General features: G+C 43.2%; 1 protein-coding gene across 1 annotated transcript; it reads left to right on the top strand.

Moving 5' to 3' along the window:
- Window positions 1–202: 202 nt before the first annotated feature.
- On the top strand, window positions 203–18,610 carry XK (X-linked Kx blood group antigen, Kell and VPS13A binding protein). Its single transcript, XM_076355621.1, has 3 exons — window positions 203–447; window positions 9,215–9,477; window positions 15,611–18,610. The coding sequence occupies exons 1-3, from the start codon at window positions 203–205 to the stop codon at window positions 16,432–16,434; spliced, it is 1,332 nt and encodes a 443-aa protein (XP_076211736.1). The 3' UTR covers window positions 16,435–18,610.

Below are 18,610 nucleotides of genomic sequence, written 5' to 3'. Positions count from 1 at the left end.
AGCAGCGCCGAGCCCACCCGCGCCTTCCCCGGCCCCCTCCCGGGCGGAGGCCGCGGGGCGGCGGAGAGCGCGGCGGCTGCGCCGGCGGCTCCCCCTAGCGGGCGCCGGGCCGCGCCGCGCCTCAGCGGCGGTTGGGCGGGCCGGGGCGCGGGGCGGCTGCGGCGCGGCGAAAACGCGCCCCGCGGGCGGGCGGGCGGCGGCGATGAAATTCCCGGGCTCCGTTCTCGTCTCCCTCATCCTCTTCGTGGCCGAGACGGCGGCCGCCCTGTGCCTGAGCGGCGCCTACCGCGCGGCGGGGGACCGCATGTGGCAGTGGCTGACGCTGCTCTTCGCCCTCCTGCCCTGCGCGCTGGTGCAGCTCAGCCTGGTCTTCATCCACCGCGACGTCAGCCGCGACCGCCCGCTGGTGCTGCTGCTGCACATCCTGCAGCTGGGGCCCCTCGTCAGGTCGGTGAGTCCCGCTCCGCTCCGCTCCGCTCCGCCCCGCCGCCCCTTCCCGCCTCAGCGGGCCGGCCGGGGGCGAACCCGGGGGGCGCCCGCCAGGGGCGTCCGGAGCGCCCCGGCCTTTGTGCCGTGCGGGCGTGTCCCCTGCCGGGCGGCTGCCGGTGCTCTGCACCGGTGTTAGCCGCGATCAGATCCTTCCCAGTCTTATTTCTGAAGCCTGCGGGAGGAATAATTTCCTTTTTAAACGTCCTTAGGCAGAAACGCAGCGAGGGGCGTGGTGCTTTCTGACCTTCAGTAAGCACTTAGCATTGGAGAAAACGGGTTAAGCCCCTCCTGAGAGGCAGGTGGCGGGCAGGCCGCGCTCCTGCGGGGAGAGGAGAGCCTGCCGGAGCCCGCTCCCTCTTTCTGGCGGCGTTTCCTGCGCTTCTCTTCTACCCGTGTGGCTTTCTGCAAACGGTTGTGTCTGTTCGCTGCTGGTTTATCCATAACGCTTTGCTCTGAGGTTACTTCCAGGAGAGAAAGGAAGACTTACTCAGTTGCTGGTCTAAACCAACGGTAGTACCCATCCCACCTGTGCGTCTTGGAAATACCAGTAATGCTTTAGTCTGTCTTTTCTTTCCGAAAGTGAGCTTCTTGCCCCAAATTGCTTTGGAGATTTTTCAGCTTCAGTTCAACTTCTGACTGAAAATGTCCTTAGGAAGAAAAACAAAAAACAGGTAGATGCAAAGTTACAGAGGTGGTGCAACCCCACGACAAAATGTTTGCTGGGGGCTTTCATTTTAAATTTACGTTCAAATCTTTTCTTTAAAAAGAAAGGGAATTAAATATAGTGTCTCTGTAGTAGAGGCTAGGAGAAGTATCCCCAACTTTTTGAAATTCCTGGACAGTGTGGAAAGGGAGGATTTGCTCACACTAGTAAGAGTGAACAGTTTGGATGTTACAAAACATCTTACACTTCAAAACCGTTGAATTCCTCTATAAACATGGCTGGATTTTTTTGTTTGCTTGCTTTGTTAATATTTTAAAGATACTTAAGTTATGGCTTAACAGTTAAGTTCTTGAAGAGCTCTGATTTTCTAAAAGCGAAGAGCAAAATACTTCCACGTTCTTTGGAAAATAAGAGTGGAACCAAAGAGAAACCAACTATCAAAATAAAAATTATTTTCATGACTTCTGTCATTCTAAATCAATTTGTTGAGGTCAGACAAGGAAAGAATGTCATGTCAAGCTGCAAGATGGGAAGAAGCAAAGGATGTAAGCAACAACAACAAATTGGGAGGATTTTCTTTCTAATTATCTGGAAGAGACAAAGACTTCTGCTTTGACCTTAACCACCAAGCATGATTTCACTTTTTCTTTCTCAACATCAAGTTTATCTGTTTACAACACAAGTCTCATCTTGTGCAGAACACACTTTCTGCTGTGTTGGCGAGCTCCCAGCTGCAGTCGCTACTGTAAAACTAGTGGGCATACGGAAGCCCTCTCCTCTCCTCGATGCTGCAGCGTATGAGCGTGTCGCCAGCTCTGCACTTCTGCCTTTCTGAAAGATTTACGAACTTAGCGTTTCCCGGAGGTTTGAAGATGTTCTGGAGGCGTTGCAGCATGCCCGTGCCACAGTCCCCGTGGTATCATTTAGGCAGTACGAAGCAATGCGTGTCAACCCCTCTCTAGACCCAGGATGACTGGAATTACAATTACTGATAAAGAGAGGGTAGTACATTCGTGCCACCTGAAAAACTTATTTCCTGCTAAAGGCTGGAAGGACTCTACAGATTAAGAGAAAAAGTGTCATAGAAAACAACCTCTCTTTAGATTCAAGGAAATGTATCTATTTGTAGCATACAGTACAGAAGTGTGGGAAGGCGAACTAATCGGTCTGAGACAGACATTAAAGGTCTTTTTTTCTCTTCCTTGCCATTCTATCCACTGCCACTAAACATTGTTGTACGTGTCAGAAGAGGAAACCGATCGCTTCCCATCAGGTGTAGATTTGCACTATAAAAGTTGAAGTGTTTTCAGCACATGAAATACCTTACCTTTCCCTACTTCGCACAGGAGGCTTTCTATCCTGTGTGGACTGGAATACACACAAGTCTGAGGTGATAGCTAGAAGGCAAAGTATTTTTTGGCTGCATCATCACTTTGCTGTGGCTTTAACCATTGTAAGCTCAAAAGGACCATTGCCCCTGGAGCCATTTTGTCCCATCCTTTTAGGCAAACCTCTGCTCCTTTGCACCACAGGGTCCTGCTGCTGTTAATCATCTGCTTCCTTAGCAAGAAGCCTCACTCCATCCCCTGCGTTTGGTCTCTCTTGTATCTCACTGGCACAGCCCAGGGCCTTTTAGGGAGTGCTGGGTCAAATTTGGTCAAATAGGACACACAGACAGTAGAGCCGCACCAGGCTCTGTCTGCTTGCATCATCAGAATGAAATGTTAAAGAGCCTTTAGGCTGTGTGAGCTGGCATGCTTCAACAGAGGGCAGTCTGCTTCAGCTGGCTTTAAAAAAAGCTAACACTGGCTTTTTAACCATCTCTATTTGGTTTGTGACGTGATACAGGATAGTTAGTATTTCTCTGTTCACACTCAAATATCGGTGCACTGGTTTACACACAGCACATGTATGTTGTGTGAGTTTTCTTCACCATCTTAAAAGCTAGACATTTTTCTTCCCTTCCTTTTTCCCTTAAAAAGTTAAGTTTAAATTTTGGGGAATGGTATGGAAATATCTTGGCAGGAAGGGAGGGTATTTAGCTTTGCAAGCCTATTTTGAATCCTCTGTGTGACAGGGAAAAAAGTACATTCTCTTACAAAACCTTCTTGCATACCACCACCTTCCCCAAACACCCACACTCCACCTGTTCAGGAGGCACTCGCTGTCCTGCTGCTGCCACTGGAAGTACTAAAATTAGGAAGCATCCCTCTGCCTGGAGAGGACTTTTGCTGTACTGAGAGAGTACTGTTAATGCACCATTTTTTTAATTCCTTCTCCCACTCCTTAAGAGTTTCTTTATAAATTCGGAGCAATTTGTAAAGTAAAATTCCTACCCCCCTCAGTGGCCTGGCTCTGCTCCCCAGGATGTAGGCATGCCAGAGACTGTTCAGAGAGTTGGCTGGAACAAAGTGACTGCAGGTTTCTGGGCACCATGGGGGATTCCTGCAGCATTTCAGGTTGGTGCCACTCCTTGTGAGTGCACTAATTTGTCTGGATGCTTAGAAAATATATTTGGATACTTTCTCTTTTTTTGTAAAAGGAGATTCTTTTACCACATAAAGTAAATTATTACACAGAAAAATGACTTAAAACAATAGCCAGTGTCAATGAGAGATTTAATACGTTTTTTTTTTCTTTAAAGAAGACCATGATGAGCTTTTTGGCTTATTATCAGCTGCTCCTGAGCCAAGGACTCGGGAGTCCTGTTCATTTGGACAGCACCTGTAGCACTGACATTGTCTTGAGGTTTTGGGTGCTGCTACAATTCCAATAAATAACTGGGTGTATTTTTGCTAGTGTACTGCTCTGCACTTAGGGATTTGTTCGAAACGCAAATAGCTCTTCATGAAGGGTGCCAGAGAAACCCCTGTTAACTTGCTTGCCCTTTTCTATTCTGCAAGCAATGAATAGGTCAGGAGCTGAAGGAGTGTAGATTTCCAACAAACTGACTTGAACAGTCGGGGCTTACAGTCACAAGCAGGGGGTGTTGGTGGCATTGCACCGTATGTCCGCTGGATGCGGTGGTTCCTTACGATCTGATTTACTGAAGGCAGTACTGAAGTGGCATACCCAGAAGGGACTGGTGTGAGCTTGGCGGTACTTCCTTCTGATACCAACTTCACAGAGAGGAAAGCTAAGTGACTGCTGGTGTCTTTGAAACTACTGTCCCTAGTGCTCTGTTAGCTGAATGTGGGCCTACAGGCTCTTCTACATGCAGGAACATGCAATTAGGAGATGGCTCTGTCTGCAGGATGATGAACTTCTCTTGAGAAAAAAATTGAAAGCCAATATAACAGGCTTATATAAAGGATAAAATATATAAAGGATATAAACAATAGACTTTTTTTTTTTTAATGGGATCAGGCTTTGTTTCTCAAGGCATAAGGAGAAACAGGCCCCTACATAGAACACTGACTGTTTTCCTCAGATTTTAATGGGGCAAGGATATAAACAGTAGACTTTTTTTTTTTTTTTTTAATGGGATCGGGCTTTGTTTCTCAAGGCATAAGGAGAAACAGTCACATGTGTCTGTGTACCGTGTAGACAGCAGCAAAGCAGATGCAGTAGGAAGTTTGCATCAAACTGCCAGAGGAGCTGCTGTTACAGCCGAAGTTAGATTCTGTGAGCTGCAGGAAGTTTAAAAAGAAACAAAAAACCCCCCCCCCAAAACTCCTATAGGCTGAAATTATTGGAGTCATTAATGTTTTGGGCACCTAATTCTGCAGTTTGAAATCTAATAAGCTATAACGGTGCAGATAATGCTTCAGTCACGTTGTGCAGAAGCATTGTCTCTCGTGGGTAGTCTCTCTTTCCTAGTGACCTGCTTTATAGTTCAGAATAGCACAGGTCTAAAAAGCTCTCTTCCATTGGCGACCTTACTGTAGGAGATTCTGCTAGCTCTAAACTTTACAACTGTTGATGCATCTCCCTCTTTTCCAGATGGGAAGAATATGCCTAGACCCTCTTCAGGTGCTTTTTTTTTTTTTTCCTTCTGTATTCTTGAGCAGATGTGTTAGGTGTCCAAGATGCAATGAACAGAAAGTCAGTGCAGATGGAAGGTAGAGCAATGAGTGAGGAACAAATCTTTCTCTGACACAGGTAAGTAAATCTGTAGGACTGATAAGTCTTTTGCATACTTCTGTAAAGAAAAGGAGTTACTAAAAATTGAGTCATTAGAGAAATCTACATTTGCAGTGAGCATGTGTGGATAGGTCTCTCGAATAGCCGTTTGCTCTTGAAGCGCTTGTTGGCTGTGGGAAGTTCCCTGTTTTCATTGCCTGCTCCCTCTTCACACCACCATTACTTTTGCCTGTATTTAAATCCCACACATCCATGATTAAAAGAGGGAATGAGGTGCGTGCTTGCTCTCAGCAGGCATATAAGGATAGGATTATTCCTCCTACTGACTGTGTAGAAGATGAATGTGTTGCTGCTGAATCACTCTTTGTAGGCACCATCAGGATCCTTGAAAAAGTATAGCTCTTCTCTCTGCCAAGGTTTAGCAGCAGGGGAGAAAGCAGCGCCATCTTTTTCTTACCTTTTAACTTTCACTGTAGAGAGTAGATCTGACTCTTTTTCCTGCAAAGTAATTTTAGTTCCTTCAGAGCCCATACTGCAACTGTCATTGCTTTACATGCAGTGAAATCAGCCGGCTGCATGCCTGCTGCTGTTGATGCCACGTGAGGGAGGATCTGTTGAAAGGGCCCTAAACATCACTGCGTTGCAGGAGATGGACTGTGCAGAAGTTGGGATCTCCCATTCCTGTTCCTCCAGAGCAGAGCAGCAATGAGCAGTGAGCAACTGGGGCTTCTGGGGAATTCCCTGTTCTGTAGCGGAGTTTGTAACTGTGGAGGAAAACGAGCTTGAAGCAATCGCCTTCCTGCATTGTCTCTTAGTTGTGTTTCATACTAAAAAAGAACAAGCCAGTTCATTGAAAGACAACCTTTCTGAATGCACTTCATAGACAAAATCATAACGTGGCACAGGTACGTGATCTGAATTGATTCTTCATCACTGTTCTGAACCCTTCTCACCTGGATGGTTCTTCAAGTGCCTATGCCCCTCCTACACTTTATTACTTAAACATTTGGATTGGTGCTCTTTCTTTCTAGTGTATCAGCTGCCAATCTGCTCCTGTTTGAAGCAGTTCCTTGTGCAGTGGCGCCAGCTAGAGTCTTGAGTACATTTGTTACTGGCCCCAGAAGGCATGACCTCCAGAGACACTCTTGCACAGAATGGGCAGGGCTCAGAAGATGGGCATCATTACTGATGTAATCTGAGTGCTTGCACATACCATTTTTATTACTCTGTTGTACTGGTAAAAGTCCCCTTTGGCCCTAAGGTTTGCTCATCAGACCATTCATTTCACATTGTGTTTGCTTTTCTATACAGACATAAAATTTCCCATCACAAACAATATACTGCTACTTAATACCTAGCTAATAAATACAAACCAAATGCTTGCTCCAAAACCCAACGTTTTGTTGACTATAATATTTGCTGTAGTCAGTAGTCTCATGAATCTTATCTTTTCTATGGGATTACTGCATATTTGTTAGATGGGTCCCTAGACTATATCTGCTTCTCATCACACACAGCAAGAGTTCAGAGGCTGATGCTGAGATCTCGTTTTCTGTAATAGCTTCAGACTTACCCTCAGCTCAGGATGAATAGATGGCTGTGAATACTAAGTGAGACAAAAATGTTCTGGGATCTTTCTTTTGGAATAAAATCAATTTGTTGGTTTCAAAATCTCTGTTGGCTTCATAAGCTGTTGTGCTTTATTAATTTTTCACACCCTATTTTTGGCTGTGTGGATTCTTTCACATGGAACAAGACTGGCAGGGACTGAAAAGATTAACAAGGGGAAAATAGAAAGTCTCCACTGTGAATGGAGCCTCCAGTGCACCAGGCACTTCAAATAGCTTTAGTGATAATAGTAGCTGAAGCCTAGTGAATCAAGGGTAGTACTACAGGATCCTAAAACTGCTCTCCATCTAGAGCAGGTGAAACTTGCTAGTGGTCCAGTTAGGGGAAAAATTAAATCAAGTTTACTAAAACAAATAACAGTATGCTTTTATTTGAATTTCTGTCAGTGCTGCTTTACTGTTCGGTCTGTGAGCTTTCCCTGAAAAGGCTGTGTTAGACTCTGAGTTGGTGGTTGTTGGGGGGGCGGGGGGGAAAATCAAGCTGAGAAGGAAATGGGAATTCAAAGTCTCGGACAAGCATAGCTCTGTGCTTTGTGATTGTGAGATACTTTTAAATAGAAGATAAGCCCTATTTGTACATTACAAAAACTCACTGGCCAAATCTGACCTGTCAGAGACTTGGAGATGCTGCATTCCAGCAAGTATTACCTACAGAGGCAACCAGGTGGAGGAGATGAACCCCAGCAGGCACTATGGAAGGAAAGAAGACAGCTCAGTCCTCATCAGAGGATGATGCCTACACAAGAAGAAGATACCATGCGTGTCGGGCCATGGGAGGAGATGTGACCAGAGCTGGTGCCACAGGTCGCCCTTGCAGTGAGGGTTTCTCTCCCCTGAGCTTCCCTCTGGGCTGGAAGCCAGCCATCACCAGTCCTGTTGCTCACACTACAATTGTTTTTCTTCTTGAAGCCCGTACCAGTGTTAGGCGTAGAAGAGAAAACAGGTTGTGTCTGCACTGGGTTTGGGCTTTTGGGGGAGTTATTTTTCAGTAGTCAATGCCATTTATCCTTTATGGCCCTGCTGTACATGGACTCCTCCGCAGCAAGCCCTGTATTTTTAGGACCCTATGCAATGTGACAGAAATAGTGTTTCTTTCCTCTCCCTTCCCCCTCAGCTTGTGACTTCATCTGTACCTCAGTAGATCCTGAGGTTGACTGTTCCCCTTTGTGTTTTGGGTCCTGCTTGATGCCCAAGCCCACCCTTGACACCTTCATACCCAAGCAAATCTCTTAGAATAGTTTTTCTAAAGTTTTTGCCAAACTAAAAATAGGCATTGGAAGGAAGTTTCAGAACCTTTCCTTTCATAAATGTGTCTGAAGCTGTATTATCTTCTTTAATACTCAAGGAGCCAACTTGTCCTCGTTGCTACAGCATTTGCTGCTGCCAACCCCTTTAGCCCTTTTCCATTCCCTCCGAAATGTATGGGTTATTCTCTGTGCATGGGTAGAGGCAGCGTGTATTACAACAATATGTAATTTATGAATAGAAATGTATGTGCTGGCACCACATTTTTCTTTGAAAGTCTGTGGTAAGTTAGACCTACATAAACAAGAGGGTTTGGTTCACCTGTGTTTAAAGTACAAAGAGCCGCAGCAACTGAAAACACTGCGTCTTCTTACTTAGAATATTTTTGCAAGATTGTGTTTAATATTCCTTAAACAGTGCAATAAATGTAAGCAAACATAAGGAATAAAGCTCCTATTTCTGTGTCTTTTTAAAAAATGTTAATATCCAGAGTTGTGAGGCTCTAAACTGCTTGTTCTCATTATTGCTGCTATGGCTTGTTACTTGTGTTTTGGGACCATCGCTTGGTAAAGCGAGGACTGGAGTCCAACTGTTTGAGGTGTGTGCACCCGCTCGTACCCTGAGCTTCTCTCCAGTGTCTTGAGATTGTTTGTTTAAGGTGAAGGTATGAGAAGTGGTTTTATTGCCATGTCACAGATGTACAGATAACACCAAGAGAAGGACATGAGAATCTGAAGAAAGACTTCCAATTTGCCTCCTGGGTTGGGAGCCTGTGAACATCGTAGTGGATGAGTAGTTTAAGGACTTTAATAGGACAGCAGAGAGCAAGAGCAGCTCATAGGAAACAACTAAACCGCCTCCTGTGTCTGGGTACTACAGGCAGCCCAAAGGGCACTGCCAGATTCTTGCCCTCTGGTCACATGTAGTTCACGTTTTAAAGGGTGAAATCTGTCATATTCCAAATTTACCAAGAGGAGAAAATGTACAGACTTTGCTCTGTGAACAAATGACTTGGTATGTGATGGCTTAAAATACTAACGAGTGGAAAGACCTATGCTTTTCTTTCATTTTTTTCCTGTTATTCTATTTACTGATTTGCTTGTAGGTGTGTGGAAGTCTTTTACATTTACTTCCACGCTGGCAGAGTTGAAGAGCCCTATGTCAGCATCACGAAGAAGAGGCAGATGCCCAAGGATGGGTACTCGGAAGAAATTGAGAAGGAAGTGGGCCAGGCTGAAGGCAAGCTGTGTACGCACAGGTCTGCGTTCAGCAGGGCATCTGTGATCCAGGCATTCCTCGGCTCAGCACCCCAGCTCACGCTCCAGCTCTACATCTGTGTCCTGCAGCAGGAGATCACGGCTGCCAGAAGTAGGTCGAGCTGTTGTTATCACTTCCATGTTTTGGTGGGAGGGAGAGGAGAAGGGTGAGCAGTCAGGTGTAGCTGCCCTGGGCAAGAACCAAACATATTGCAATGGGTTTCATCTCCCTGACAGCTTTTGTGGTGATGTTGCTCTCAAGTTTATCTATACCATCATGTTTTAGACTATGATGCTTCCTGTAGCATAGTTGGGTTGCTATTAAAACATTAATTTGATAAGTGGCCATTATGGCATGAGAGGGAGGCAGCTGGAGGGACTAAGCTGTCTTCGTGAAGAGGAAAAAAAAAAAAATTACCTCTGTTCCATTTTGGTTTTTGAGCAAACTTTTTGGAAAATTCCTTGGGGTACAGTGCAGAGCATGTTTTGCCATGCTGCATTAAGGAGGGTGTACTTTCAGGAATGCAGTTTCAAATATGGACTGAGGACCTGAACTGTCTTTACTTGTGCCAGACTCTGAATTTGGAATCAAAAGGCAGGATTCAGTAAGCTGGTATGCAAATGTGGCCATCTCATCTCTGGACCCAAGCTGTTAAGCCTTCACCAAGCAGTGACGCACCACATGGACTTACCAGGACACATCTCTCTCTGTGGGACTCTACATCTTGCTCCATGATGTGCTCCAGCTCCTTGAAAAAAACAAAAAGTCTTGATTTGCTGGCTGGCTGCTAAATGAAGAACCTACTCCAGGTGGTCGTAGGACAACCAGCTTTTCGGTGTAAGAAAGGACTTTGGCACCTGTGTGAACTGGAGGTGTGTTTCCACTGAAATACAAAATAGCTCTTGTTATATCTCCGCGGCCTTGAGAGGCCAAGGATCTTTACCAGCTTCACAGCTAAGGAGGCTGAGGCTAGGGTGACACGTTATGAATCTGATTGCTTTCTTCAGTTCTGGTATCTTGGTTGGCAGTGTACCAAGGTAAGGAACTAAGATTTTTGGAGAAGCCTTTATAATAACGTCAGGGTTCTCCCCTCAACTCAGGGAATGGAAAACTTTAGTATACCAAAGGGCGAGTCAGCACATAAGGATATCACAACAGGTTAAGGTCTTCATACAAAAGTACTTGTTTAAGGTCATAGCAGTAGTTACTTGAAAGGCATTGCTTCTGACAGTTTGAGTACTGCATAGCTAAGGTAGGCTCTTCGAATAACCGTGGCATCTGTGACATGGGATGAGAATAAAGCAGCTGAATCCTTTGCTGAGCGGTGCAATTAGCAAAATTTCCAGTCACTTCACTGCAGATGGCATTTGCTTGAGAAAGGTCACCTTTTTATTGTATTTCTTTTATTACTGTTGTTGACCTTACTGGTCGTGATTGCCAAGGAGAAGCGCTGTGTTCCAGATGATTAGAGAATTGCATATTTAATAATGATTTGTAACTCTCTATTACTTCTGACTTTTATCAGTCACTGCTGAGACAAATTCTGAATCACAGACTGGCAAGTGACCTTCTGTGGGTGAAGCAAAGTTAAACAACCAGAGATCAGCTGGCTCACCAGGGAGTTCAGTGAACCCACCAGCAAATGCAGTAGTCATCTCGTGTCTCTCAGAAGCCATCTCCATAGCAGGTGTAATTCTAAATTATAGAAATGAAAAGGAAAAAAAAGTGGGTTGTTTTAGTGATTTAGGAACAATGGCAATGTCTATTAGAGCTCATTCACCAGAAAAACAAGTCCTAACCATATTCCTCTTGTGTGTATTTTGCCTTCTGAAATACTGAAACTTTCTGCCGTCTCTTTAGCCAGCTTATTTCTGCAGTAGTACCTTTTGTCCACCAGTAGTATTCAGCCTCCAGAGTAAATGGGAATGATGCATAGCACAGTTTCAGCTTGTTGTTTGTTATGTGTACACGGGGATTCTCATGTATAGGGACATGACTTCAACCTTTTGATCTTGCAGCATCGTCAAAGTAATTTAACAGCCAGTCCAGCTCTTCCACACTTCAGATGTCTTCAACTTCCCTGTTCTTTGACACTGGTCATCCAAAGTGCACGCTTTTTTCCATTTGTCTCTGTTATAATTATCCCTCTCTTCTTGTATTTTGATTTCTACATTTTTTGTCTTGACTCCTCATCAGTCTCTTATTTTTCTGGATTCCTACACTACCCTGTCTGTTATTCTGTGTAAATTCTGCCTGGTCAGTGGTAATGAGGTCAGTGTCATCTGTGAACCTAAAGCTGTTTACCATCACGCTACATAGGATGGTTTGTCCCTTTTAGGTCTGTTTGAAACTTGTTATTGCTTCCCGTACTGAATTGAACAGTTCTGAAAAGAGCATGCATCCTTGCCTAGCCCTTTGTCAACCAGAGCCATACTGCATCTTTCTTGTGTATTTCATGGCATTCATTAATTTCTCTGGATGTTTTCTTCTGGATGATCAGATTCTTGCCAGTGTCTGGCATTCTCCAAAATTGTCATTTCACTGTCTGCCAAGAACGTAAGATCAAGAGAACTAAGGAGAGTTGCAAAAGCAGGAAAAGCCTGTAGGTTAGTGATGAGAGACGTAAAGCTTCGGTGACTGTTTAGCATGAAATGCACAGAATTGTATGAAATGCAACATTGGAAACCCACATGTAATAGCCTAATCTGAGCCTAGTTGTAGACATTCAGCTCTTTCGTTGTTTACAGCGTAACTGGGAAGAAGTTCCTAACTTGTTACTGTATGAAATGCCCAGTCTGACTTTGTAATTGCCACTCCCAGAACAGACACCAAGGTCTCTCATGTGCATTTGGGCTTCACCCTGTACTCAGTGCTTCAGCGTCTGTCAGTATCATGCATTGCCTTAGAGCCAGCTATAACCTTGCTTCGAAGAGGTGGCTGACATCAGGCTCACGTCAGTTGGGCAGCTATCAGGACCTCTTCACTTAGGTAGTACCACCTGGAGAAGCGCAAGGCCAGGAGGTGCCAAAAAGACCTGAGTTAGTGTTAATCATAAGAACAGCTGGCTGTAGATGGGGGATGTGTGACTTGGCCTCTTACCCTTGAAAAAGGTCCAGTTCTCAGTGCGCAGTATTGAATGCGAAAGATCTGCTTCCGTTAAGAGCAATCTTTTTGCAAGTTCAATGTTTTTGTGTCGTTAACAGCAGTCAAGTTATCTTTTTCAAGTGTTGCTTACAGTGCTAAAATAATCTCAAAAGGCGGATTTCCAACCATTTAAAAATAAAATTATTCTGCTGAAAAAGGTACTGTTTTTCTTTAAGTGAAAATTTGTAGCAGTGACTGCCATCTTCAAGAATAGAAGTTTTGGGTTTATGATTTTTTTCAACTTACTAGTGTTTGCAGTGTCACTTTCCTAATGTTCGTGACTGGGCTTTGTAGGTGGTCTTACTAGATATCTTAAGATGCTTCTACAGTTGCTTCTCCTAAACTCATTAAGCTCTGACCACAGAATACTTTCCTCATTGTTTGAACAACATACTTTGAGTATTAATAGTTGTTTCTAAGTGTTGAAATTATATCTTAAGGCAAAAAAATGTGTATCTAGGTGTCTTGCCCTAAGTAACAAAGTAAGTGCCCTTATTTTTCAAGGGTTCTGATTATCAGTTCAGAAAACTATAGTATATATAATAGATAACTTACGATCCTTCAGCTGAATGTAAGATTTCAGTAATAGATATTTGTGATGAAGCTCATCTAGAGCAGAATTCACTCTCTTAGCAATTTCTGAAGTGGGAAGGACCAGGTCTTGAAAAGACTTAAGACATAATAAAAAAAACCCAACAAAATAAAACGGTGCCTCCCTGAATGGCTCTGTGAGTGTGCACCTCTGATTTGTAAGACAAGTACAGCCTTCTGGGAGTGGGAAGGGAGAAGAGAAATACCACCTTTATGGCATATGACTGCTACGGGATTTGGGACTGTTCCAGGGGAGGATACTTTGCCTTTTAAATTTTTACTTCTTTGCCTGCTCAGGATGAGTAAAAGTAATAATAACGTCACCTTCCCACATTTCCCTTTGTGGTTGCTTCAAACCATCTTTCTCAGACTTAAAAGTGATGTTTGAACTGAAGGTTTGGTGACAGTACTGAGCTTTTGGGAAAGGAGCAGGACTGGACTACTGCACTAAATCAGAGTCAGCACGACCTGGTTTCTATCAATGGAGAAGTGCCTTTTTTGAAGGCTTGAGGTTTTAAGAGAAGTTTGAGATTAATATAGAATCCCTAAAATGAAATTGGGTAATAAGGTGAATGTCTCAGCTTATCAAAGCAGAAGGCAAGCAGAGTTCCAGGACAGCAGCACCCTGTCCCCACTGGGTTGGGGTTTTTTTGTTTCTTGAACTCCGAGAATAGTGTTTTCCTTAATTAGCTGATGGAAGTTATTTGTTCTCTCACAGTTCTAGAGCTGGCTCAAAACTACGGGAAAGATTTTTGTGAAGAGCCACAGGATATCAAGCGATATTCTTGCCTGCACTCGCTTGCTCTTCTGCTTTCAGCCAATGTTTTCTAAGACACAATGTTTAAAAAGTCTCAGATCAAGTACAGTGCTGTAAGAAAGATGTTTAAAAACACCCATTAAAAATTTAAGTGTTAAACAAGCAAATACATAACCATTTTCAGAGAATATATGCGCCACCAACTGGCATGTACAAAATTACCATGTAGAATGGCAAATGTTTTTCAGCTTACTGAGTGCTATTGGAAATTTAGATATAAATGATTAATTAATTCTTTTCCAAAGTAATTCAGAGATGTTTGAGGATTGGGGTGGGAGAGAGGTTAGCTAAAATGATAGACAAAATCCTGTTATAAAGTTGTTAGAGATCCTAAAATATGCTTATTTTTTTCAAAATCATGCTCAGAAATTAATAACTTTCATTAGAAAAACAAACTTATAGTCATGGCTACATAGCTATAGCGAAGCAGGGAATCCAGTTCATTTGTAGGATATTGACATATAAACTAATTGAAGGCTGCAGAAAGCACTGGTTGCTAGGCATTGCAAAAGTATTTGACATAATCAAGAATTAGTTTCATTGAAACTCTAAAAGAAACAACTGAATCATTTTTACTGTGCTTAATTTGCATTTGCAGTGTTCTTTGCATGGACAAAATGCTAAGATTGAAACTAAAAGTAGTGATTGGGGGTACCTAAAATTAGTCCCCTAAATCAGCTATTCAGCATGTTGGTAAAAATTGTGAAGAAAGTATGCAAATGCTAACAAAACCGTGGGCAGTTCACACTTCTGAACATCAAGGTACTTCTCTATGAATGTTTATTCTATGCAGCCAGGGTTCTTATCCATCTGTACCTACTTAACGTGGTAAGACAAGACCCCCTCCTGCAGCGCTGGAAGGCTTTCCCCTACTGCTGCTGGAGGGGAGGCCAGGTAACAACTGGCCTCCACCTTCACTTTCTGCAGAATTTAAATGCTGAGAAACCTTCACTTGCGGGATTCTGGGTAGATGAGAGATACAGAAAGTTGATCTGAATTTAAAGACATTTTTAGGAGGAGTGTTGTTTTTAAATGCATGATATAGACACGTGTATGAGGAAAATGGATGTATAGGAAAACACAGTGTAGACAGGTGAGCAAATATCCGTCTACACAGGCAGAAAAAGTGCAGATGGTTCTTGGTTTGAAGTGCTTTGACTTTCAATTTTGAGTGCCATTGCAGAGCTCTTCTGTGAGCTTAGACAATTTGCTTCGACATGGAACTTCACAAGCACTGAGGTATCTGCACACCCAATTAACTCCCAAGATTTCAGCTTCTGTTTTGCAGTTCTTCATCTGTACAGAGGGGGAGTAGCACCCCTGTGCCTCGTGGAGTACTGTGAGATTCTGAGAGCAACTTGGATACTCTTACGGCTGAGCTGTATAATTACCAAAGACAGTGTGTGTATGAACAGCCCTGGATGGGGGGAGGAGGGAGAGACACCTGTGACCTTAAGTGCCTTTTTTTTTTCTTTCTAGCTACTTGGAAAAGTAACAAATGGAGACCAAAATAGGAGGCAGGGTTAGAGTAAGAACCCAGAATTGTATACAAGGAATGGGGGGTTTTTTGGCATTGCACCCTGCTGGGAATCCCCAGACCTGCCATGAAGACACCTACATCTGCACTACTCTGATGCAATGTCTTTAACTTCTGCTAAGCTGAAGGTCCTGACTTGTGTTTTCTCTTTGTAGGTATTTTTATGGTCCTTTCTCTCCTGTCAATTGTATATGGCGCCTTGCGCTGCAACATCCTGGCTATTAAGATTAAGTATGATGATTATGATGTCAGCGTGAAACCAGCCGCCTACCTCTGCATATTCATGTGGAGAAGCTTTGAGATTGCTACGCGGGTTACGGTGTTGGTCCTGTTCAGTTCAGTCCTTCAAATCTGGACTCTCCCTGTCGTGCTAGTGAATTTCTTTGTTTTTTTCTTCTACCCATGGATTCTCTTCTGGCAAAGCAAGTCCCCATTTCCCGAGAACATAGAGAAGGCATTGAGCAGGGTCGGCACTACCATCGTCTTGTGCCTTCTCACCTTCTTGTATGCTGGCATTAACATGTTCTGCTGGTCAGCAGTTCAGGTGAAGCTCAATGATCCTGACTTAATTAACAAATCCCAAAATTGGTACCGGCTGACTGTGTATTACATGCTGCGATTCATTGAGAATGCATTCCTCCTGCTGATGTGGTACGTCTATAAAACCGATATCTACCTGTATGTCTGCGCCCCGTTGTTGGTCTTGCAGCTCCTGATAGGTTACTGCATGGCTGTCCTCTTCATGTTGGTGTTCTACCAGTTCTGCCACCCATGCAAAAAGCTTTTCTCATCCAGCATTTCCGAAGGTTTGCTGTCCTGTTTCAAGTTCCTCTGCTTTATTTGCAAGCCTCCCAAATCCACCGTACTGATGGACAAGGCAGAGATGAAATCTGAAAATACTGATGAAGCATGGAGCAGTAGCAAGACAATAGATTCTCAAAAGGGGAATCCTCATCAAAGTGTTTCTTCCAATGCCTAGTACAACTGGAAGCAAGTAGGTGCCTTTGGAAGGTGGCAGATCGCCTGCTGGGAACGTTGTGTATCTTGGACATTGTGTCCTGCGGATGGGATTTCTTTATTGCAGGTGTAGCACTGCATGACGACTGACAAGCCTACCTTTGCAGAAAACCTACTGTATGAGTATGTGTATTTGTGTATGTTTGTGTATGGACATAGAGAGCAATCATTGTTTGTAGACTTCTATTTCAGAGGGTTTTTGCAGATAGGTTTATTATCACGTGCTTATTTTGAAATCGTTATAGGAGACATCCTTCAAAAACTGGCCTGATGCTCATCTTACTCAGGAAATCTGAGGATGGAAGGAAATGCATTTTATTTCAGATAGGATGTTGTTATGGCATGCCACCCTAGCATGGAAACAGAGCACAGTCCTTGACTATCTATTGACTGCAGCTGTGGTCTGCTTTGATCAAACTGCAGACTTTTTTTACACTCTAATCAGTGTAATAAGATAATACTTCTCTCTGTGGTATAAGAATTGGACTTCTACAATGCACTGTAGTCTAGGTTGCCAAGAAACAGCCTATTAGCCAGCACTAATACTGAAATGTGACTGTTACTGAGAATGGACAGAAGGGTTATTGGCTTTGCACTGTTTTACTCTTCATATTTGCTGCTTGTTAGTAAGGGAATTAAATTTAACACATTAATTGTGATGTTCTGGAATAGCTCATTTTTCTGACACTATCATTTATCGAATACTTTGTGATGTTCTGGTATTAGCGTGGTGTTTACTTTATATAACTTTAAATATCTAGAAGTTGGGCAGATAGTGTGAACTAGTCATGTGGGTGCTCTCCAGAGCACATCTCCAGGGAGTAATTCAACCCATCTTAAAATGTCCTCTAAGGCAGGGGATATGAATCATTCTCTGGAGACCTATTACTCAGTCTTAACCAGATGCCTTGACAAGTAGTTTTGACTATGTCTCCCTTTTAAATGGCTGAAGTTGAGACAAGCATTACCCTGATGGTCAGGGGGTTGGTGGTACACCAAGCAGGCGACTCAGTGACTTGTTATGTGGGGATAGAAGACACTGAGTCCTTCTTTTTGAGGCTGTGATATGTTATGGTTAGTTTAATATCAGTAGTTCAAAACCCTCTGACTTCTTTACCTGAGAAGTACCACAGGCTTGAAATCTGAAAGAGGAAATGGAAGTTGTTGACTTTTTCTTCTATGCACTATATCACCACAAATAGAAGTGTTTCTGTATTTTGCAAGTTGCTGAGAAAGCTTTAGCACACGAAGCTTTAGCAGAAGAATTTAGTGGAAATACACAAAAACAACTGTATTTTCAAAAATTAAGTGAAAGCTTTTTGCACTTTCTTTGCTTAGCACCTTGCATTTCTTTTGAGTATTGCGCATTATGGCTGCTAGTGCAAACAAATAATTCATGACCCAAAGCATCTCCTAGTATCCTAAGCTTAGCCTTCATCCTATCATCATGGAGGATGTGAAGTTCTTCAGTAGGGATGACATCAGCATTATTCTATTAGAAGTGTTTCAAGTTTGGGTCTGAGGTCATTTATAATGAAATATGTCACATACAATGCTGCAAAAAGCTAAGTTGTTTTTATTTTTTTCTTTACTGCACTGTAAATGAATGTATTCATACTTCACATACTTCAGTTTTATAATGGAGTTACGTTTTTTATTTTGTTTAATATGTGTCTGTGTGTGGTATGTGTATGTAGATCTCATTAAATTATTGATGGGTGGTAATGGAAATTTTTGGCCTGAGTTTGCCATAGGAATGTACCTCACGTATCTGGGGAAGACACCAGACATCTCAGTCCTGATTTCTCTCTCTGAGGAGCACAGAATAGTGAAGTGACTCCTTGAAAACACTACAGTATTTCTCTGTACTTCTGTATGTGGAAGTACAGTGTAGTATTTCTCTGTACTTTTCTAGATGTAGAAGAGTAGTTCAGATTTTTTTTTTTTTTTTTTTTCAGTAGTGAGTTCAAGGAGCAAGTGAGAATGTAACCCCTGCTTCCAGACCTGCAGAGTTCAGCACACAGGGCCAAATTTTCAGGTGTTCTTAGCTAAAACTGAGTATCTGACTTTATAGTTGGATACTCATCAATAATCAGGGAATTATGGTTGTTGCCTATCTACAGATGTACCTAGGTCTG

Source organism: Aptenodytes patagonicus, chromosome 1, assembly GCF_965638725.1.
Source record: "Aptenodytes patagonicus chromosome 1, bAptPat1.pri.cur, whole genome shotgun sequence".
Taxonomy (NCBI): Eukaryota; Metazoa; Chordata; class Aves; order Sphenisciformes; family Spheniscidae; genus Aptenodytes; species Aptenodytes patagonicus.
Note: the sequence above shows the minus strand (reverse complement) of the source record. Positions and strands in the feature narration are given on the sequence as shown.